This window comes from Anolis carolinensis, unplaced genomic scaffold (assembly GCF_035594765.1).
Source record: "Anolis carolinensis isolate JA03-04 unplaced genomic scaffold, rAnoCar3.1.pri scaffold_12, whole genome shotgun sequence".
NCBI classification, from domain to species: domain Eukaryota; kingdom Metazoa; phylum Chordata; class Lepidosauria; order Squamata; family Dactyloidae; genus Anolis; species Anolis carolinensis.
Window position 1 is genome coordinate 21,692,523 of NW_026943823.1, and position 23,382 is coordinate 21,715,904.

A 23,382-nucleotide genomic window follows, 5' to 3' on the forward strand; every position below is an offset into this window, starting at 1 on the left:
TAATTTGCGGTATTAAAAAGCATTGCCTTTTCCTACGGGTGGTCATATGTTTTTTCAACCCTGGCATCTCTAGTGTTGACAAATCTTTTTGGAAGTTTGAGGTTCTGCAGAAGGAAGTGAGGATCTATGAGGTTCTAGGACAGTGGTTCTCAACCTGGGGTCCCCAGATGTTTTTGGCCTTCAACTCCTAGAAATCCTAACAGCTGGTCAACTGGCTGGGATTTCTGGAAGTTGTAGGCCAAAAACATCTGGGGAGCCCAGGTTGAGAACCACTGTTCTAGAAGCAGCTCAATGGTTTATAGGAGTTGGGGATCTATAATGGTCTAGGAGTAGCTCAGTAAGTTCTGGAAAGATGTGGGAATCCATGATAGCCCTTTAGTCCTAAAAGGCCTCTCAGGAGAGGTATAGAGGCTCAGCCCTGTCTCAGGCTCTTGGGAAGAGGCCCCGCCCCCACCCCAGCCCCGCCCTTTAGTCCTAAAAGGCCTCTCAGGAGAGGTATAGAGGCTCAGCCCTATCTCACGTTCTTTGGAAGACGCCCCGGCCCCAGCCCTAGCCCCGCTCTTTAGTCCTAAAAGGCCTCTCAGGAGAGGTATAGATGCTCAGCCCTGTCTCGTGCTCTTGGGAAGAGGCCCCGCCCCCACCCCTAGCCCCGCCCTTTAGTCCTAAAAGGCCTCTCAGGAGAGGTATAGAGGCTCAGCCCTGTCCCACACTGTTGGGAAGAGGCCCCGCCCCCACCCCTAGCCCCGCCCTTTAATCCTAAAAGGCCTCTCAGGAATGGTATAGAGGCTCAGCCCTATCTCACGTTCTTTGGAAGAGGCCCCGCCCCCGCTCCTAGCCCCACCCTTTAGTCCTAAAAGGCTTCCCAGGAGAGATATAGAGGCTCAGCCCTGTCTCGGGCTCTTGGAACGAGGCCCCGCCCCCACCCCTAGCCCCGCCCTTTAGTTCTAAAAGGCCTCTCAGGAGAGGAATAGAGGCTCAGCCCTATCTCACGCTCTTGGGAAGAGGCCCTGCCCCCGCTCCTAGCCCCGCCCTTTAGTCCTAAAAGGCCTCTCAGGAGAGGTAAAGAGGCTCAGCCCTGTCTTGTGCTCTTGGGAAGAGGCCCCGCCCACACCCCTAGCCCCGCCCTTTAGTCCTAAAAGGCCTCTCAGGAGAGATATAGAGGCTCAGCCCTGTCTCGGGCTCTTGGAACGAGGCCCCGCCCCCACCCCTAGCCCCGCCCTTTAGTTCTAAAAGGCCTCTCAGGAGAGGAATAGAGGCTCAGCCCTATCTCACGCTCTTGGGAAGAGGCCCTGCCCCCGCTCCTAGCCCCGCCCTTTAGTCCTAAAAGGCCTCTCAGGAGAGGTAAAGAGGCTCAGCCCTGTCTTGTGCTCTTGGGAAGAGGCCCCGCCCACACCCCTAGCCCCGCCCTTTAGTCCTAAAAGGCCTCTCAGGAGAGATATAGATGCTCAGCCCTGTCTCGGGCTCTTGGGAAGAGGCCCCGCCCCCGCCCCTAGCCCCGCCCTTTAGTCCTAAAAGGCCTCTCAGGAGAGGTATAGAGGCTCAGCCCTGTCTCGGGCTCTTGGGAAGAGGCCCCGCCCCCGCCCCAGCTCCACCCTCTGTGTCCCAACAAGCACCTCAGGAGAGGTATAGATTCTCAGCCCTGTCTAGGGCTCTTTGGAAAAAGCCACGCCCACTCCTCTAGCTCCACCCCCTGTGTGTTCTAACAGGCGCCTCAAGTGCTCAGCCCTGTCTCTGGCACTTGGGAAGAGGCCCCGCCCTCCTCTGGCCCCGCCCCCGTGTCCTAATAGGTGCCATCACCGCCCAGTTTATCTAGATTTAATGGCAGACACAAACACAAACATTTGAGCCATCTCACCATACTTGACCTTTATTGGAGATATATTTATGACACAGAAGTTAACACCATACCACTCACTTCCCATTTATTTCCCTTATAAATCTGTAGCAAAAGTGCACTTTTTAAATCTATAGCATATATATCCCAATATTCTATTTCTTCTTCTTCTATTTCTCTTTCTCAAGTCAGGCAAGTTATTTGTAAAAACATTATCCCCAAATGTACAAAATACGAGCTCGGTTAGTGTTCTCCGAAGTGACTTTTCTGCATTTGCAAATCAGCCTAGAACGAATACAGGTGAAAAGAGGTTTTTCTACCAAAGAGAAAAGTTCACTCCGAACATCGCATCGTTTTCATCGGTTGTTCTATTAAGTGTGACAAACGTTGAAGATGCAATTCATTACCTTTGCATATTAGACATTATTGTTTTACTAGCAAAGAAAGGCATTTCGTTTTAGTTTTTTTTTTCTGGTGTTGGTTAGAAAATGTTGAAATTGGAATTTAGGAAAATAGTGGAATGGGTTGGAACAGGCATAGGCCAAGTTGGGCCCTCCGGGTGTTTTGGACTGCAATTCCCACCATTCCTAACAGCCTCAGTCCCTTTCCTTTTCCCCCTCAGCTGCTGAAGTATATTCATCACTCCCTCTGTTCTCAAACCTAATCTGGCTTCTCAGGAAAACTCCCGTTTCACAAGGGAACTGAGAAGGCTGAGGGGGGAAAGGAAAGGGCCTGAGGCTGTTAGGAATGCTGGGAGTTGGAGTCCAAACACCCGGAGGGACAAAGCTTGCCCATGCCCGGGTTAGAAAGACTATTGAGCCCACAAAGGCTATATGGAAACATCTCCCTCCATTTATGTTAACTGGGAAGCAGTTATTTGAGAACACAGAAATGCTGGACCACTCTCACAACCACCATGTCCGACTACACAGAATTCCAGACACAGGGAAACCAAAACTGCCAAACTGGCAACTAGATCAGTAATGTGTTACCGAAGGTTCTCATGGCTGGAATCGCTGGGTTGCGGTATGGCCATGTTCCAGAAGCATTCTCTCCTGACGTTTTCGCCCACATCTATAGCAAGCATCCTCAGCGGTTGTGAGGTTCCCTGCCATTGATGTGGGCGTAACGTCAGGAGAGAATGCTTCTGGAACGTGGCCAGAAAACTCACAGCAACCTAGATCAGTGATCTCTTAGAGCAGACACTTCCCTTTTGCATCGTCGATTTCCTATTAATCCTTGCTATTGTAATATACAACATTATAGCATATTACAATATGCTATTGCAATATACAACAATGCTAAGCAGTTCCCATGTAGGCTTTTCCCAAGGCAACCTTATTTTGCTCTGACAACAGGAAGGGATCCAAAAGCATTGCATTTGCACATGCTTAACCTAAAAGTTAGTTAATACGCATTGTGTGTGGATGTATGTGCGTCCCGAGATTTTAATACGCAGATAAATTAGTGCTAAAAAATTGCACAGAGGACACTTTTGGCTCATAAGGACGCTTCAAGCAATATGGCGATCTTTGTTTTGAGTCTCATGTGCCATATACATTGCTATATTATTCAGCTTAACTGTATCAAACCACATTATACAGCAGTGTAGACTCATATATTGCAGTTAAACCGCATTACAGTGTTGGTGGACCCACTATAACAGGCGTTGTGTGTGTCCCCAGGTGTTTTGGACTACAACTCCCAGAAATCCCAGGCCAAAACATCTGGGGACCCACAGGTTGAGAACCACTGCATGACTCCTTTGTTCCCTAGGATGCTGCAGAGTCAATCCTGTTTATTACAACAACAAAAAACCCAAAAGAAGTATAACAAAGTTTAGAAAAGTTACTTTCAATCTGGGAGGGAGAGACAGAGAAGAAAAAGGGGGAAATTGTGTAATAAATAGTGTTGCCTGAAATCAACGCTTTTGAGGAAATCCATGGGGACGTTTATGGGCTGATATTCTTTATCACACATATTTTCATGATCTCTATGATCACAGTATTGCCCATTACTGTGCCAAAAAAATCCTACTTTACAAGGCATCAGATGCACCGAAAAGGATGAACTCCGTAATGTAAATAATTCGCTATTTTGCTTTTTCTCTATCAGGCATGGGCAAACTTCGGCCCTCCGGGTGTTTTGGACTTCAACTCCCACAATTCCTAACAGCCTACCGGCTGTTAGGAATTGTGGGAGTTGAAGTCCAAAACACCCGGAGGGCCGAAGTTTGCCCATGCCTGCCAAAGACACAGTGAAAAATCGGCTGCTTCCTAAACAATTTCGGCTATTTAGAGCCGACCGAGACGTGCCATTTGAAATCCCTTTGTGAGAAAGCAGGAAATCAACACGAACCAGAATCCAAAGGAAAGCCTTGGGTCATCTCTGAAGTCCGACAACGCGACCTTCCTTGGTTCCCGAGCCCAGTTTCAAGTAAAGACAACGCAGGTGTGTATAAAACAGCGCCGGAAGAAATCCAGAGCGCACAGCATCCTTGCTCAAGGCGGCCGCTGCGAGGAGAGGGTCCCGCTAGTTTCCCGGTGATCTCCCCTGGTCCTACGATGCGGGAGACGTAGTTTTGCGAGCACCAGGTTGTCCCGTCCGGACACGGTCGTGATCCCTTCTTTTGTTTGCAAAGTGCGCCACTTTAGTCTCTCGACTGGTAAAAGAGGATATACCCAGATTCCGAGTTTTTGGAAATGTCCGACGTCAAGCCATAGAACTCTTCAATCGCTTGAGCGTCGATTTTCTGCCAGAGAAAAAAATAGGAGGGGAAAATAGCATTGCTGCTTATTCCTGGGTGCTAAAGTGGAATGGAAGTAGAACTACGTGAGGTCTGATTTTACTTCCATTCTTGCTTTTAACGTAAGCCACTTTGAGGAGAGAAAAAGAAGGGTATAAATAAACATCATGACCATCATAATCTATACAAACTTTCATGTTTTTTCCTGGCCAGAATCACTGGTTTCCTGAAAGGTTTCCAGTCTGTCTGGCCATGTTCTAGAAGCATAATAATAATAATAACAACAACAACAACAACAAAACATTGTATGGAAAGTTCCTTGACAAAATTGAAGGAAAAGCTGACAAGGAGAATACCTGGCTCTGGCTCACGAATGGGACCCTGAAGAAGGAGACAGAAGGCCTGATCCTTGCAGCCCAGGAGCAAGACATCAGGACAAAGGCCATTCAGGCCAAGATCGAAAAATCAGCTGATGACCCAAAATGCAGACTGTGCAAGGAAACCGACGAAACCATTGATCATATCCTCAGCTGCTGTGAGAAAATCGCACAGACAGACTACAAACAGAGGCACAACTATGTGGCCCAAATGATTCATTGGAACTTATGCCTCAAGTTCCACCTCCCAGCAGCAAAGAACTGGTGGGATCACAAATCTGCAAAAGTATTGGAAAATGAGCACGCAAAGATACTGTGGGACTTCCGAATCCAGACTGACAAAGTTCTGGAACACAACACACCAGACATCACAGTTGTGGAAAAGAAAAAGGTTTGGATCATTGATGTTGCCATCCCAGGTGACAGTCGCATTGACGAAAAACAACAGGAAAAACTCCGCCGCTATCAGGACCTCAAGATTGAACTGCAAAGACTCTGGCAGAAACCAGTGCAGGTGGTCCCAGTGGTGATCGGCGCATTAGGTGCCGTGCCAAAAGACCTCAGCCGGCATTTGGAAACAATAGACATTGACAAAATCACGATCTGCCAAACTGCAAAAGGCCACCCTACTGGGATCTGCACGCATCATCCGAAAATACATCACACAGTCCTAGACACTTGGGAAGTGTTGAACTTGTGATTTTGTGATACGAAATCCAGCATATTTACCTTGTTTGCTGTGTCATAATAAAATAGTAATAATAATTATTATTCTTATTCTTATTCTTAATTTATATTCTGCCCTATCTCCTGGATGGCACTCAGGGCGTTTTCCAATAATAAAAACCACACATACATTACATAACAACATAATAACACATTATTAAGCAAAGTGGAGTTTATATTATTTGTGAAATGTTCAGGGTGGGAGAAAGAATTCTTGTCTGCTTGAGGCAAGTGTGAATGTTTCAATTGACCAGCTTGATTAGCACTGAATTCAACTTCAAAGCCTGGCTGCTGCTTGTCTGGGGAATCCTTTGTTGGGAGGTGTTAACTGGTCCTGACTGTTTTTTGTCTGGAATTTGGAATTCCCCTGTCTTCTGAGTGTTGTTCTTTATTTACTGTCATGATTTTAGAATTTTTTTTAATATTGGGAGACAGATTTTGTTCAATTCCAGACGAGAAACAATCAGGGCCAGCTAACACCTGCCAACAAAAGATTCCCCCCGGCAGAAAACAACCAAGCTTTGAAGCTACCAGACTATTCAATGCTAATCAAGCTGGCCAATTGAAACATTCACACTTGCCTCCTACAGACAAGAGTCCTTTCTCCCACCCTGGACATCATTCCACAGATATATATAGTTTCCCAGAGACCTCACAACCTCTGAGGATGCCTATTATAGATGTGGGCGAAAAGTCAGGAGAGAATGCTTCTGGAACATGGCCATACAGCCCAGAAAGCTCACAGCAACCCAGTCTCATGTTTTTGCCTCTGGCAAGACTGAACCACTAGATGATGGCCATTATTCCTGTGCATGGGAAAATGGATGCGTTTGTGTTTACAATTTGGAAAGTACAAACTCTTCCCAGTTTACTTTTCTGATCCTGTGAAATTGGGGAAAATTAGTCAGGCTACCAAAGAACCATTTCTGGTTGGCAGGCTCATTCATTCATCATTGGTTTGGTTGGGACACATAGAGAGAGAGAGAGACCTACCTCTACAATGTCGTCGTCAAACAGCAGCCAAAACCCATGGCTCTTCACAATGGTGATATAATGCCCACGGTTCGGACCACTGGAGAGACAAAGGAGAGGGGTTACATCTAAGGGTTGAAATTTACATCTCTGGCGGGTGCCCCTTATTATTCCTCCTGCATGGGGGAATCCTTTGTTGGGAGGTGTTAACTGGCCCTGATTGTTTCTTGTCTGGAATTCCCCTATCTTCTGAGTGTTGCTCTTTATTTACCATCAGGGCCAACTAACACCTCCCAACAAAGGATTCCCCCAGGGAGGAATCAGCTAGGCTTTGAATCTGCCAGGTTGTTCAATACGAATCAAGGTGGCCAATTGCAACATCCACACTTGCCTCAAACAGACAAGAGTTCTTTCTCCCATCCCGGACATCACTCCATAGATACAGTAGAGTCTCACTTATCCAAGCTAAACGGGCCAGCAGAAGCTTGGATAAGCGAATATCTTGGATAATAAGGAGAGGTTAAGGAAAAGCCTATTAAACATCAAATTAGGTTATGATTTTACAAATTAAGCACCAAAACTTCATGTTACACAACAAATTTTACAGAAAAAGTAGTTTAATACGCAGTAATGTTATGTTGTAATTACTGTATTTACAAATTTAGCACCAAAATATCACGATATATTGAAAACATTGACTACAAAAATGGCTTGGATTATCCAGAGGCTTGGATAAGCAAGGCTTGGATTAGTGAGACTCTACTGTATATAAACCCTATTTGCATAGTTTCCAAAAGACCTCACAACCTCTGAGCATGTCTGCCATAGATTGGGTGAAAAGTCAGGAGAGAATGCTTCTGCAACATGGCCATACAGCCCGGAAAACTCACAGCAACCCAAGTTTTTCTCTTTTTGAATAAGGGACCCCTTACTTGATGCTAGAAACCTTTTCCCTTTCTATCATCTGCCAAAAATCACATATTTTGCAGTCGGGGTCCTCCACAAACAGAGACATGTTTGCATCGCATAAAATATTAATGTTTGCAGCTGGTTAATGGTAAAATCAACACGGCAAATGGAACTGAATGTAATTCTATCAAAATTGGCATCTTTTTTTTACTATTGTGATTTTGTAGGCCTTAGAAGTCAGGCTTGAGAAACCCCTAATTAAATGCTGCAACATGGACTAACACACAGTTTAACCACCTGGGGGAGCTGGTTTTATGGGAAAGACGCCTACAACCATGCGCTTTAAATAACTGCACGGTTCCAATAATAGCCTTTATTTCAATTTCCTCTCCTAAACGATCATTTATTTGCCTCCTGACTTCCACAAATAGTGTGTCTTTTTCAGACAAACAACCAGAGAAGTATATTCAAAAGTGATTTATGCGCAAGAGAATAAATAAATAAATAAATTCTACCGAATACCATGCAACTGTGGACAAGTCTACATAGGGACCACCAAACGCAGCAATGCCCAAACACAAATCAACACATGAAAGGCATTGCAGACTCACTCAACCAGAGAAGTCAGCCATAGCAGAGCACTTGATGAACCAACCTGGACAGAGCATATGATTTTAGAACACAGAAATGCTGGGTCACTCTCACAACCACCATGTCGAACTACAGAGAAGCCACTAAAATCCACACGAAGCATGTGGACAATTTCAACAGAAAGGAGGAAACCATGAAAATGAATAAAATCTGGCTACCAGTATTTTAAAAAAACCTCTAAAATCAGGACAGTAAATAAAGAACAACTCTCAGAAAATGGGGAATTCCAGACATGAATCAATCAGGGCCATCTAACGCCTCCCAACAAAGGATTCCTCCCGGCAGTAAACAGCCAGGCTTTGACGTTGCCAGGCCATTCAGTGCTAATCAAGATGATCAAGTACAACATTGACACTTTCCTCAAACAGACAAGAGTTATTTCTCCCAACTTGGACCTATAAACCCCACTTGCTTAGTTTCCAACAGACCTCACAACTTCTGAGGATGCCTACCATAGATGTGGGCCAAACGTCAGGAGAGAATGCTTCTGGAACATGGCCATACAGCCCGGAAAACTCACAGCAACCCAATAAATAAATTGAGGGGGGGAAATGGGTAGCCAAGGAGATTTTGACAACAATTCTACACATAGAATTAATGCACACTGACACCATTTGAACTGCCAAGGCTGAATGCTATGGAATCCCAATAGATGTTGTTTGGGGAGACACCAGTACGCTTAATAATAATAATAATAATAATAATAATAATAATTATTATTATTATTATTTCTTTATTTATACCCCGCCATCATCTCCCGGCGGGGACTTGGGGCGGCTCACATTGTTACAAGAGTAACAACACAAATACATTAGCACAATATACACAGGTTAAAACACAATAAGGTAATAAAACAAAAGTTAAGGAAGGCTGGAAACCTTGGGAAAATACAACTCCTAAGATCCTATAATACTGAGCAGTGGCAACTAAAGTGGTGTCAAACGATGCTAATTTTCCAGTGCAGCTTCACCACAAGGCCCTCTTATCTAAAGAAGGAGCAGAGACCAGGACCGGAGGCTTACCTGCCACAATGCACCACCACGGCCACCAAGTCGTACATCCGGTCCGGGTTTGTGGCGTCGCCCGACGTGTTGAAGAGCCGGAGCTCCAAGGGGAAGACGACCCGGTAGGAGAGCTTGGTGTACCGGTGCAGCTGGTCCATGTACTTGAACCGCTTCAAGTGCAGGGCGAGGATCATGGGCAGCTTTTTCACCCGCATCCTGGCTCAAAAACAGCCCCCAAGATGACATGAGAAATCGGGAGAGAGGAAGAGAGAGCAAATACAGCACCCACACGAAAAAGGGACACACTGAATAAGGAAACCCACACAGTAGGTTCCTGCAAACAAACAAATGACCAATATGTTGTCGAAGGCTTTCATGGCCAGAATCACTGGGTTGTTGTGAGTTTTCCGGGCTGTCCAGTCATGTTCCAGAAGCATTCTCTCCTGATGTTTGGCCCACATCTATGGCAGGAATCCTCAGAGGTTGTGAGGTCTGTTGGAAACTAAGCAAGTGGGGTTTATAAGTCCAGGTTGGGAGAAAGAACTCTCGTCTGTTTGAGGCAAGTATAAATGTTGCACTTGATCATCTTGTTTAGCACTGAATGGAACATGAACAGACAGCCCGGAAAACTCACAGCAACCCAGTGATCCCAGCCATGAAAGCCTTCGACAACACAAAGTATATTTATTTGTGAAAAACAACAACCGATTGCCTCACCTCTTTTGTGCTTCCTGTTTACTACGGCATTGCTCACAGTAGTATTTGTATTCACTGCACAGAGTCTCGGTATTGCTGAACCCCCTGGAAAGGAAATAAAGTGACAACAGTTGGGACCATCAGGTTTTCAAACCCCAATTGTCTCATATTTTTCCCCAGGCATCTTTCTCTTATATTCCGTCTCCTCCATCATCATTTCATTAAAACATTCTGAAACCAAATCTCTAATCAAAAAGGAAGCTGAAGAATCAATTACTTGGTATTGTAGAGCACTTTATGTCTGTAGCGCTATAAAAATGCTAAAAGTAGAGGCAGTTTTTGGCCCTCCAAATCAAAAGAAACGCCTCTGAAGGGCACAGAAGTAATCAGGGACACCTTTCAAGATGCTCTGATGAGGTTTCTTTTCTAGTCAAAGCAAATCTCAAAGTGTTTTAACTTATCTCCAGTTTCTTCTGTGACAAAGACGATATTTAACTAGCTCGGATCCCAGCAACATCTGGAGCTCCGCAAGCTGTTCAACCCTGATTTCAAATGTCTGTGCCAATCATTCTTATTTTATTTTAATCACCTCAAACAGTGCGTTATCGACGTATTTTGTTCCACGTCAACCGACAGGTCCAGAAAGTCCTCATCTTTGCTGCTAACCTGAAGAAAGAGACAGGATGAATTTTAAAAAACCCAAATCAACTGTATTTGGAATAATGCAGGGAGAACTGTGCTGATCATTCAATAAAACTGAAACTCTAAAATGCACACTGGTTATACATTAAATGAAGCAGCTTTTGGCTTTTTCTTTTTTGGATGAAAACTAACAAATGTGTCAATTTTCGAAGCTCATAGGGTTCTTCATCCAGCAAATGAGATGCAGAGTTCAACTCACCTGGAAACATTTAGTGTTTGTTTATTGTATTTACAGTAAAAAAAGTATTTAGTCAGATACCAATTGTACAAGTTCTCCCACTTAAAAAGACGAGAGAGGCCTGTAATTGACATCATAGGTAGGCCTCAACTTTGAGAGACAACATGAGAAAACACAACCAAAAAATAACATTGTCTGATTTTTCATGAATTTATTTGCAGATTATGGTGGAAAAGCGGCCAGCAATGTGTAGAGAGTTGTAGAAGCTTCTCTCTAGGTTCAAAATGACGTTAGAAGTTTCGAACATGGGATTTTTTCATGATTCAAAGGGATATTTGAACACATAGCAAGAGACTGGTGCAGTACACACGCACTACCTGAAGGTAAAAGGTAAAGATTTCCCCTGACGTTAAGTCCAGTTGTGACCGACTCTGGGGGTTGGTGCTCATCTCCATTCCTAAGCCAAAGAGTCGGCGTTGTCCGTAGACACCTCCAGGTCATGTGGCCGGCATGACTGCATGGAGCACTGTTACCTTCCCACCGGAGCGATACCTATTGATCTACTCACATTTGCATGTTTTCGAACTGCTAGGTTGGCAGGAGGCACTAGGGTTCACTACCTGAACTGGCTTTGATATATGAGGGTTATTCAGAAAGTAGATTACGTTTTGGAATTAAAAATGAACCAAGTATAGGATACAACATTTACCATATGGAGTTGAAAGCCACACCCAAATACCACTTCTCAACATATTATAGCGATGAATGAGCTTGGCACTTATTATAGCGATGAATGAGCTTGGAAACTCCTTCCCCACCAAACTCTGCCGTTTATGTCCTCAACCAGCCGGTCACATTTTCCCCAGCTGCACATCGTTGCCAAAATGCTGCGCTGACCACAGGTCGGGAACCAGTGGTGTAGAGGAACGTAAAGAACAATTGGTAAACAAGGGAACCTACGGCTTCGCAGTTCAGGCATCTGGTTTCATTGGTGAGGGTCCCCTGGAAGATTTCGTGGACCCAGGTGAGGTCGCCCTTCTCCCCCTCGTCGCCGCCACTGCTCTCGAGACTCCCGTTCTGGAGCTTCCCGTTCTGCTTCTCCTGCTTCTTCTCTTCTTGTAGCAAGTCGGCAATGGTGTTCAGCAGGTAGTTGAGGAACTCGTGAGCGTCCTGCTGCATGTAATTGTCAAAGAGTTCTGGCAACGGAGAGGGACAAGGCAAAGGAAAGGAAGGGAGGTTAAGACTCCAGAAGGTGGTCTCCACATGTGCATAGAGATTCACCTTTGCCAAACGGATATGACATCATTTTTTCTCCTTTTCAAGAAGGTTCTAACTACCATTTATTTTCAAAGAGGCCGGGCTGTGGCGCAGGCTGTTGAGCAACCAGCTGCAGCCAGCTGCAATGAATCACTCTGACCAGGAGGTCATGAGTTCGAGGCCAGCTCGGAGCCCCGTGTTTGTCTTGTCTTTGTTCTATGTTAAGGCATTGAATGTTTGCCTTATATGTGTAATGTGATCCGCCCTGAGTCCCCTTCGGGGTGAGAAGGGCGGAATATAAACGCTGCAAATAAATAAATAATAAAGGGATATGTGCCCAGAGACTGGGTGTATTCATTTCTAATAATCTCTTTGACATAAAATGATTTATACTAATAATGTTTTTCTTATATACAACGCCCAGTGGCCTAGATATGGAGGGGAGGCAGTGATGCACTATAGGGAGCTGAAAAAATGAGGGCCACGACTGTCCCTATTCATTACCCATCTGTGGACCACTGGTCTGACATTAGACCCTCTCCAGTGTCTTGGACCTTCACATCAATGGACATGGCTGCAAAGCCCTGGAAGAAGCCAACAATGAAGCAGGGAGCAAGAAGCATCCAATAGTAGACTCACCGTTCTCTTTCCTCAGCCGGGAAATAAACTTCTTGGGAGGGATGACGCCCACCTTCTTCTTCTGGGTGGCGATGCTGTTGAAGAGGTCCGAGAGGCACGTCAGGAGGCTCTCCTTCTTGCGGGGCTGAACCTTGTAGGCCAAGACCTTCTCCCGAAAGGGGCGGCAGAAGTACAGTGCCTGGAGGACTGAGTTGCAGTAGCAGGTGTTGCCAAACTGGAGAAAGAGGAGAGGGTTACAAACAAAACAAGTGGGAAGAAGGAGGGGAGAGAGGCAGGATATTAAAGAACATGGACACATGACCACAGTGAATGGCAGCCATCAGCACACAAAAAAAAGTAACATTAGAGCATCCAATGGAGAAACATGATGCTCAAGAGATGGTTGCTGTATTCCTACCAAAGGCTGATTTGGGTTGCTCTGAGTTTTCTGAGCTGTCTAGCCATGTTCCAGAAGCATTCTTTCCTGACGTTTCGCCCACATCTATGGCAGGCATCCTCAGAGGTTATGAGGTCTGTTGGAAACTAGGCAAAGTGGGGTTTATATATCTGTGGAATGATGTCCAGGGTGGGAGAAAGAACTCTTGTCTGTTTGAAGTAAGTGTGAATGGTGCAATTGGCCAGCTTGATTAGCACTGAATGGCCTTGCAGCTTCAAAGCCTGGCTGAGTCCTCCCTGGGGAATCCTTTGTTGGGAAGTGTTAGCAGGTCCTGATTGATTCATGTCTGGAATTCCCCTGTTTTCTGAGTGCTGATCTTTATTTGCTGTCCTGATTCTAGAGTTTAATACTGGGAGCCAGATTTTGTTCTTCATGGTTTCCTCCTTTTTGTTGAAATTGTCCACGTTAGTGGATTTCAATGGCTTCTCTGTGTAGTCCGACATAGTGGTTGCGAGAGTGGTGCAGCATTTCTGTGTTTGCCAATAATATGCTGTGTCCAGGTTGGTTCATCAAGTGCTCTGCTATGGCTGACTTCTCTGGTTGGATTAGTCTGCAATGCCTTTCATGTTCTTTGATACATAGCATTTGCTGGACTTTCTTAGAGGGTCTGTAGATTGTTTGTAGGTTGTGTTTTTTCACCGGCTTCCATATGTGGTCAGTTGTTCCCTTGATGTATGGTATGTTCAGCAAAGGACAAGAGGGATCCTCTCACCTCTGCAGGAGCCTACCATATACCGTGCAGCTGTGGACAAGAAGTCTACAGAGGGACCACCAAATGCATCCTGGACACAGTATATTATTTGAGAACACAGAAATGCTGGACCATTCTCACAACCACTGTATCAGACTACATAGAAAAGCCAATGAAATCCACAAGAAGCACATGGACAATTTCAACACAAAGGAGGAAACCATGAAAATGAACAAAATCTGACCCCCAGTATTTTAAAAAAAAACTCTGAAATCAGAACAGTAAATAAAGAGCAACACTCAGAAAACAGGAATTCCAGACATGACTCAATCAGGGCCAGCTAACACCTCCCAACAAAGGACTCCTTCAGGCAGTAAACAGCCAGACCTTGACACTGAAAGGCTATTCAATCCTAATCAAGGTGGCCAATTGAAACATTTACACCTGCCTCAAGCAGACAAGAGTTCTTTCTCCCACCCTGAACATTCCACAGCTATATAAACCCCACTTGCCTAGTTTCCAAGACACCTCATTACCTCTGAGGATGCCTGCCGTAGATGCAGGTGAAAAGTCAAGAGAGAATGCTTCTGGAACATGGCCAGACAGCCCAGAAAACACATAGCAACCCAGTGATTCCAGCCATGAAAGCCTTCGACAACACATTGAAAAAGAAATGCTTTGAGATACGATTGGGAAGAGACACAAAGATCCTGTGTTTGTGTCATAAACTGAGAAAGTAAATCATTTGGAAGACCAGAGCAGCGTGCCTCTGAATGTCAAACTGGAGTGCTCTCGCTGCAGGTGAAAAGTGGCAAGAAAGAGGTGGGTGAGGACTTAAAACGGCTCGAGGGATGCAGCGGTGCCACCAAGGTCCCTCCAAGCCAAAGACATCAAGTTCAATGCTCCAAGAGGCCCAAGAAATGCAGCTCTTCCTCTGGGTTAGGGAGGTGGAAGCCATATCCAGTTGCTGGCATTCAGCAGAGAAATATATCTGAAGGGGAAGCGACAGCAGGGTTGGCGTCCATGTCTTATTTCCTGTTTACAAGGCGATCGCTAGAAGAAGCTGTTTTGCATCTGTCTCATTTGAAGCCCGAAAGGAGATAGGAAGTGACACAGAAAAGAGATGCAACCCGGACTGACCGACACTCAAAGGCACTGGATAATAAATACGAATGCCTCTGTAAGCAGTGAAAAGCCACTTACGTTGACCAAGCCAAAGTAATGCTCATTCATGGGAAATTGCTCCGGACCAATCTCTTTCTCCAAAGCGGAGGCATTGGCGCCCTGCAAAGACAGAATAACAGCTGGTGAGCAAAGGTAGGAAAAAGGTGAATAAAAGGTTATGGTTCAACAAGTAAATACATACAAATAAAGAAGAAACAAGACATTTTATGTAATATCTGAACCAAAAGAAACTTGGCATTTATACCCTATCTTAAGGTTTCCTTGGCAAGATTTCTTCAAAGAAAATTTGGCCATTGTCTTCCTCTAAGGATGGACTACAACTCCAATTATTGCTCATCCTGACTAACCTGGTTAGGATTAATCCAAGTTAAAACCATCCATGGGATCCCAGCTTCCCACCTTGATGTAACACATCATTTTACATTATTTTTTACATTTCCAATAGGATTTCTCAAGGATTTCATATAAGAGTCTTCCAATCCTTCCTGCAGACTGAACTGAGGGAAATTTTTTTGTTATTTATCACTGAGTAAAGAGCCTTCTCCATATCCATCATCATAATTAAGGACATTTCTTTTGCAGACAGTGTACATACTTGGAAGTTATCACTGAAAAGAGATAATAGCATCTAACAGAGAAACACCAAGAGATGACTCCTCAAAGAGATTTCTAAGAAATAAAATTCTGAGATACAGAAAAGTACACATCCCACATATTGTTTCAGGGAATACAGGTACACTCAATTGTAGCTCCCTGGAGTGTATGTTCAGTAGGAACTAGGACTTAACTGCCACATAAAGTCGCTTCAAGGCTCGATATAAGGAGGGTTATTATGCAAAGGGAAACATTCTTAATAGAAAAAGATGTTTTGGTTTATATAAGTTAGATTTATCACAACAAAAAGGGATATTAAGGCATCACAATCCTCAGGGTCCCTTGGTTAAGATGCAAAACCTTTGGGACTCAAAAGCCAAGAGGTGAAGGCTAGGTTTGGTTCTCTCTGGAACAGCTGGACTTGTGGATGGGCCATTTCTCAAGTTGGGATGCATGGTTTTGGATTTCTAGATAAAGGGGTGCTCAACCGGCATCCCTTTAGTGTTTTTAATTGTATAAATTTATACATATAGGCACACATAATAAGAGTGAAAATCTTGGTACACAGACCCAACGTGGCCAATATTGTCAGGGTTTGGTGGTGATTGCCCTGGGAATCTGGGAGTTGTAGTTCACCCTTATCCAGAGAGCACTGAACCCAGCCAATGACAGATCTGGACTAAACTTAAGTCGTATTACCTAATATCCCAAAACAAACAATGCCTTCTTCTAATAACCCGGGCACCGCCGGGTCCGCAAGCTAGTCAAATAAATACATAAAAGACCATTGGTTTGCAAGGCTATAGTAACACTATAAGAGATGAGACAAGGCCAAGGGCAAGCAGTCCATATATAGCCAGTGATACTGGGACCTTGTCATCTGATGAAACCACAAAAGCCCTTCAAAGACAGACAAGAAAAGCCAGCAAAGAGGAATACCCAGAACTGGTTTATTTGACAGGTGAGGTAGTGCTCCAAGGAAGATGGGAATCTCAGCTTAAAGGTAGTTATGGGCCGCTTTTTGGAAAGCCTCTGTATAATGTTCTTCTTATCATGGGCAAGTGACTCATCCTGCGGCTCTCAAAAGCCTGAGGGGCCAGATTTAAAACAGATCCTCGTTCTTCCCATCTCACTCTCTCCCCCATCCCATATTACTTTATTACTTTAATATGTAATAAAAACACCTTTGTTGTTATTTAAAGCCAACTTTCTTATTTGATTTGCTAGGAAACTTCCTGTATTCTCCGCCTTTCGCTTGTGGCGACAGCCCTGCAATGACATCCATTCATGGGCAAAATTAAGGACTGATTTATGATCCAAAGTTGAGGACTGATTTATTATCTATAAAGCCTTCCAGGAAAAATTCTGCAAGACACATCCACCATTTGTGTTCCTATTTCAAGGCTGCACAAGCCTTTAGGTTTAAAGAGACCATGGGTAATGTATCCGAAGTCCCAATAATTGCAAAACTTTACTTTTCAACAATCTGATTGTATGCTTTGATGAATAGCATTGCCAGCAAACAGCAATAAGAGATCATAAAAATACATGAAATAAAACCAGCTAATAAGAAGCGTGTTCCTAAGCATCTTCCTAAGATGGAAGGTGTCCAGAGGAGGGCAAGTCAAATGATCAAAGGTCTAAAGACCATGCCTATGAGGCGCGTCTTAAAGAACTTGCTATGTTTAGCCTGCAGAAGAGAAGGTTGAGAGGAGCCATGGTAGCCATGTATAAATAAGTGAAAGGATGTTATAAGGAAGAAGGAGCGGGTTTGTTTTCTGCTGTCCTGGAGACTAGGACTCAATGGAGCCATGGGTTCAAATTACAGGAGAGGAGATTCCACCTGAACATTAGGAAGAATTTCCTGACTGTAAGAGCTGTTCAGCAGTGGAACTCTCTGCCTTGAAGTCTGGTGGAGGCTCATTCCTTGGAAGTTTTTAAACAGAGGCTGGATGGCCATCTATCAGGGATACTTTGATTGTGCTTTTCCTGCATGGCAGGGGGTTGGACTAGATGGCCCATATAGTCTCTTTTAATTCTATTATTCTATGATTCTAAATACCAAATTAAAGCTCCGTCACCGGTAGGATCCAAACCACTCACTATGACTCACTCCCAGAGACAACTTGGCAGCCCAGAGACAAACTGACCGAGGCAGAAATCCCAGGCTGACCTGCCAAGGACTGGATGCGGGGAACATCTCCATTTCCAATAACTTTTAAACATGTATCTATGTCCATCTTTGGCCATTAGAGCAATATTTCCCAATTTCTAAGTGGACAGGATGACACACTCCTTTGTGAAACTTGGGCTTTGGCCAACAGCCGAGATGAAGCAAACACACCCAATTTTTCTGCCCTTAATTTGGAGGAAAACCAAATCTTTATTTATTTATTTTTTTGCCCTTCAGACAAGAGTCTGCTGGCTACATCCAGGAAGGACTGAACTGTTCCCTGCCTTTTCCCAGGACACTTCTCGGACTGTGCATTTATTTATAGCCGAGGAAAAGAAGCCACAGTGGCAAATTTTATCACTTGCTGGAGAAGGAGGGAAGGTGCCATGTAAACAGTGGAAGCGAAGATAACAAACACAACAGTGCAAAAGCTGCCCCAAAGTGCTATATCACCCAAACACATCAGTACAAGCCATAAGAATCTGTTTCCCTATCACGTTCTTGGCCAGACAGTTTCATCAGGTTGCGGATGAAAGTTACAAAAACAAACAAGCAAACAAAATGAAAACAAACACCAGAAAACTGATACTTTTTTGTACACCAGATCAGAAATTCACTCAGCCCTGAGGACTGCTTGCAATGCTATAGAACTCAAGCTTCATGGAATGTCACTTTGAAAAGGGAATTAACTATTTTAATCATTACTCTGGTCACCTAACAGGTCATTCCTTTTTTTGGTGCCACTGCAGTCCATAAAGGCAACATCAATGCCATCATCACCACTTTCATTTGTTACCTGCCTCTCCTTGAGGGTTAAAATGCCCACCAAATGCATATATTGAAATATCTAGTACAGTGTTCCCTCACTTATTGCAGGGGTTACATTCCAAGACCACCCGCAATAAGTGAAAATCTGCGAAGTAGGGACACTATATTTATTTCACTACTTATACATTATTTTAGTCGTTATACACTATTTTAAATCTTTATCAACCAACTGTGTGTTGATAAATCGCCTCCTTCTCCTCCCATTGCTGCTTGGGCTCCTTTTCTCTCCCTTTGGCTTCTCCTTCCTCCCTTCCTTAGGCTGTAAATTGTAATTTTTTATGATTTTAGAGTTTATTGAAAAACCGCAAAACAGCAAATCCGCGAAAAGTGAACTGCGAAGTAGTGAGGGAACACTGTAATACCAATATATAATAATATTATTATATAGTCATACTAATATTTTCTGCCATACAATCTGGATGGTTTCTGGATCCAGATTGTCTGGTTTAAGCTGGTTTACATGGCAGCATAGACAGTAATGCAATATAATACTAATAATAATACAAGATAATAGCAATATATAATAATATTATAATATAGTCATACTAATATATTCTGCCATACAATCTGGATGGTTTCTGGATCCAGATTGTCTGCTTTAAGCTGGTTTACATGGTGGCGTAGACAGTAATGCAATATAATACTAATAATAATACAAGATAATACCAATAATAATACAAGATAATACCAATACATAATAATATTATAATATAGTCATGCTAATATATTCTGCCATACAATCTGGATGGTCTCTGGATCCAGATTGTCTGCTTTGAACTGGTTTACATGGTGGCATAGACAGTAATGCAATAGAATACTAATAATAATACAATATAATACCAATAGATAATACAGTAGAGTCTCACTTATCCAACATAAACGGGCCGGCAGAACATCGGATAAGCAAATATGTTGGATAATAAGGAGAGATTAAGGAAAAGCCTATTAAACATCAAATTAGGTTATGATTTTACAAATTAAGCACCAAAACATCATGTTATACAACAAATTTGGCACAAAAAGTAGTTCAATACGCAGTAATGCTATGTAGTAATTACTGTATTTACGAATTGAGCACCAAAATATCACGATGTATTGAAAACATTGACTACAAAAATGCGTTGGATAATCCAGAACGTTGGATAAGCGAGTGTTGGATAAGTGAAACTCTACTGTAATATTATAATATAGTCATACTAATATATTCTGCCATACAATCTGGATGGTTTCTGGATCCAGATTGTCTGCTTTAAGCTGGTTTACATGGCGGCGTAGACAGTAATGCAATATAATACTAATAATAATACAATGTAATACCAATAGATAATAATAATATAATATAGTCATACTAATATATTCTGTCATACAATCTGGATGGTTTCTGGATCAGATTGTCTGCTTTGAGCTGGTTTACATGGCGGCATAGACAGTAATGCAATATAATACTAATAATAGTACAAGATAATAATATTATAATATAGTCATACTAATATATTCTGCCATACAATCTGGATGGTTTCTGGATCTTTGAGCTGGTTTACATGGCGGCATAGACAGTAATGCAATATAATACTACAGTAGAGTCTCACTTATCCAACGTTCTGGATTATCCAACACATTTTTGTAGTCAATGTTTTCAATACATCACGATATTTTGGTGCTAAATTCATAAATACAGTAATTAATACATAGCATTACTGTGTATTGAACTACCTTTTCTGTCAAATTTGTTGTATAACAGGATGTTTTGGTGCTTCATTTGTAAAATCAAACCTAACTTAATGTGTAATAGGCTTTTCCTTAATCTCTCCTTATTATCCAACATATTCACTTATCCAACATTCTGCCGGTCTGTTTATGTTGGATAAGTGAGACTCTAATGTAGTTTCGAAGCAGATAATGTGGATCCAGAACCCGGATTGCAGGGCAGTGTAGACCTCTGTGATACAGTCCTGCCCACTCTTCCTGGGGATTGATCTCTCTTTCGCCTTCTGCACTCTGCACATGCTCAGAGACCGAATAGGATCAACAACGTGTCAGAGAAGGGCCTGCGAGAGGTGGCGTCGAGGGGCTAGAAAGGGTTAGATAGAAGAGGGCAAGGCCAGGGAGAGGCCTCCGTCCCTCCGCTCGAAGAGAGCGCTCTGCACATGCTCAGAGGCCCAGGCGGGGCCACGACCAGGCCCAGGCCCGCCCTTTCCTCCCCTCGCGAGCCCACCGTCCCCTCACTCACCATGGTACAGATGGAGGCGAGTCTCCGCACCGTCATCAGGACTTCCATCCGCCCGGCAACCGGCAGCCTCCCGCCATCTTGGATGAGCCGCAGGTGGCGCCACGCCCTAAACTCTCCGCTCGGTGCAGCGCCCAAAAGAGCCCGGCACGACCCGGAAGGAGGGTTCCGGCGCAAATCAGTTCCTACCTCTCTCTTCCTCCTTTCTTCCCAAGCTGCAAATATACAATCATAAAACAGTATGTCTTGATATATATTATCAGTAGTAATTATCTTGAATATATTAGTATGACTATATTACAATATTATTATATCTTGGTACAGTAGAGTCTCACTTATCCAACGTTCTGGATTATCCAACGCATTTTTGTAGTCAATGTTTTCAATGCATTGTGATATTTTGATGCGAAATTCGTAAATACAGTAATTACAGTAGAGTCTCACTTATCCAAGCCTCGCTTATCCAAGCTTCTGGATTATCCAAGCCATTTTTGTAGTCAATGTTTTCAATACATTGTGATATTTTGATGCTAAATTCGTAAATACAGTAATTACTACATAGCATTACTGTGTATTGAACTACTTTTTCTGTCAAATTGGTTGTATAACATGATGTTTTGGGGCTTAATTTGTAAAATCATAACCTAATTTTATGTTTAATTGGCTTTTTATTAATGCCTCCTTATTATCCAAGATATTCACTTATCTAAGCTTCTGCCGGCCCGTTTAGCTTGGATAAGTGAGACTCTACTGTACAACATAGCATTAATGTGTAATGAACTACTTTTTCTGTCAAATTTGTTGAATAACATGATGTTTTGGTGCTTAATTTGTAAAATCATAACCTAATTTGATGTTTAATAGGCTTTTTATTAATCTCTCCTTATTATCCAACATATTCAACTGTGTATTGAACTACTTTTTCTATCAAATTGGTTGTATAACATGATGTTTTGGTGCTTAATTTGTAAAATCATAACCTAATTTTATGTTTAATTGGCTTTTTATTAATGCCTCCTTATTATCCAAGATATTCACTTATCTAAGCTTCTGCCGGCCCGTTTAGCTTGGATAAGTGAGACTCTACTGTACAACATAGCATTAATGTGTAATGAACTACTTTTTCTGTCAAATTTGTTGAATAACATGATGTTTTGGTGCTTAATTTGTAAAATCATAACCTAATTTGATGTTTAATAGGCTTTTTATTAATCTCTCCTTATTATCCAACATATTCGCTTATCCAACGTTCTGCTGGCCTGTTTATGTTGGATAAGTGAGACTCTACTGTATTGCAATAGAGTCTCACTTATCCAAGCCTCGCTTATCCAAGCTTCTGGATTATCCAAGCCATTTTTGTAGTCAATGTTTTCAATATATCGTGATATTTTGATACTAAATTCGTAAATACCATAATTACAACATAACATTACTACGTATTGAACCAGCTTTTCTGTCAAATTTGTTGTATAACATGATGTTTTAGTGCTTAATTTGTAAAATCATAACCTAATTTGATGTTTAATAGGCTTTTAGTTAATCTCTTCTTATTATCTAACATATTCGCTTATCCAACGTTCTGCCGGCCTGTTTAGCTTGGATGAGTGAGACTCTACTGTATATTGTATTATTATTAGTATTATCTTGCATTACTGTACATTACAATATTCTTATCAATATTTTATATACAGTAGAGTCTCACTTATCCAAGATAAACAGGCCGGCAAAACCTTGGATAAGCGAAAATCTTGGATATATATTATCAGTAGTAATTATCTTGAATATATTAGTATGACTATATTACAATACTATTATATATTGGTATTATCTTGCATTACTGTACATTACAATATTCTTATCAATATTTTATATACAGTAGAGTCTCACAATCCAACATAAACGGGCCGGCAGAACCTTGGATAAGCAAATACCTTGGATATACTGTAATATATAATATATATAAAATTATATTATTATATTGTATTATTAATTTAATTCTATTTACTGTGTGCACTTTGCTAATCTACTATTACAACCTCATTGTTTTTAAATTCTAGGTTTTAATAAGTGTGTTTTTATTCTTTTTGGTTAATGTGCAAATATTAAAATTGGTGCATGTTATTGTTTATTGATATATTGTATATTGTTATTGTTTTGTATTTGATACTTCTGTGAGCCGCCCCGAGTCCGCTACGGGGGAGATGGTGGCGGGATACAAATAAACTTATTATTATTATTATTATTTTATTGTATGACACAGCAAACAAGATAGATATGCTGGATTTCGTTTCACAAAATCACAAGTCAAACACTTCCCAAGTGTCTAGGACTGTGTGATGTATTTTCAGATGATGCGTGCAGATCCCAGTAGGGTGGCCTTTTGCAGTTTGGCAGATCGTGATTTTGTCAATGTCTATTGTTTCCAAATGCCGGCTGAGGTCTTTTGGCACGGCACCTAATGCGCCGATCACCACTGGGACCACCTGCACTGGTTTCTGCCAGAGTCTTTGCAGTTCAATCTTGAGGTCCTGATAGCGGCTGAGTTTTTCCTGTTGTT

At 42.6% G+C, this 23,382-nt stretch overlaps 1 protein-coding gene across 1 annotated transcript; it reads right to left on the reverse strand.

Annotated features, from left to right (window-relative positions):
• Positions 1-1,851: 1,851 nt before the first annotated feature.
• Positions 1,852-20,988, reverse strand: LOC100564160 (ubiquitin carboxyl-terminal hydrolase 12). The gene is made up of 9 exons (XM_008123763.3): positions 20,829-20,988; positions 15,022-15,102; positions 12,692-12,905; positions 11,756-11,991; positions 10,505-10,581; positions 9,937-10,020; positions 9,238-9,435; positions 6,677-6,755; positions 1,852-4,586 (listed from the first exon to the last, which is right to left on the reverse strand). Exons 1-9 carry the CDS (start codon positions 20,874-20,876, stop codon positions 4,485-4,487), a joined length of 1,119 nt encoding a protein of 372 aa, XP_008121970.1. The 5' UTR covers positions 20,877-20,988; the 3' UTR covers positions 1,852-4,484.
• Positions 20,989-23,382: the final 2,394 nt, after the last annotated feature.

Bases quoted from the DNA above. Each gene is read 5' to 3' on its own strand.
- LOC100564160 (XM_008123763.3), bottom strand. From the start codon at position 20,876: ATGGAAGTCCTGATGACGGTGCGGAGACTCGCCTCCATCTGTACCATG. The intron at 12,906-15,021 runs GTAAGTGGCTTT...CTCTTTCTCCAG, and splicing joins ATTACTTTGGCTTGGTCAAC to TTTGGCAACACCTGCTACTG. The intron at 4,587-6,676 runs GTAGGTCTCTCT...TTTCTCTGGCAG, and splicing joins TTGACGACGACATTGTAGAG to AAAATCGACGCTCAAGCGAT.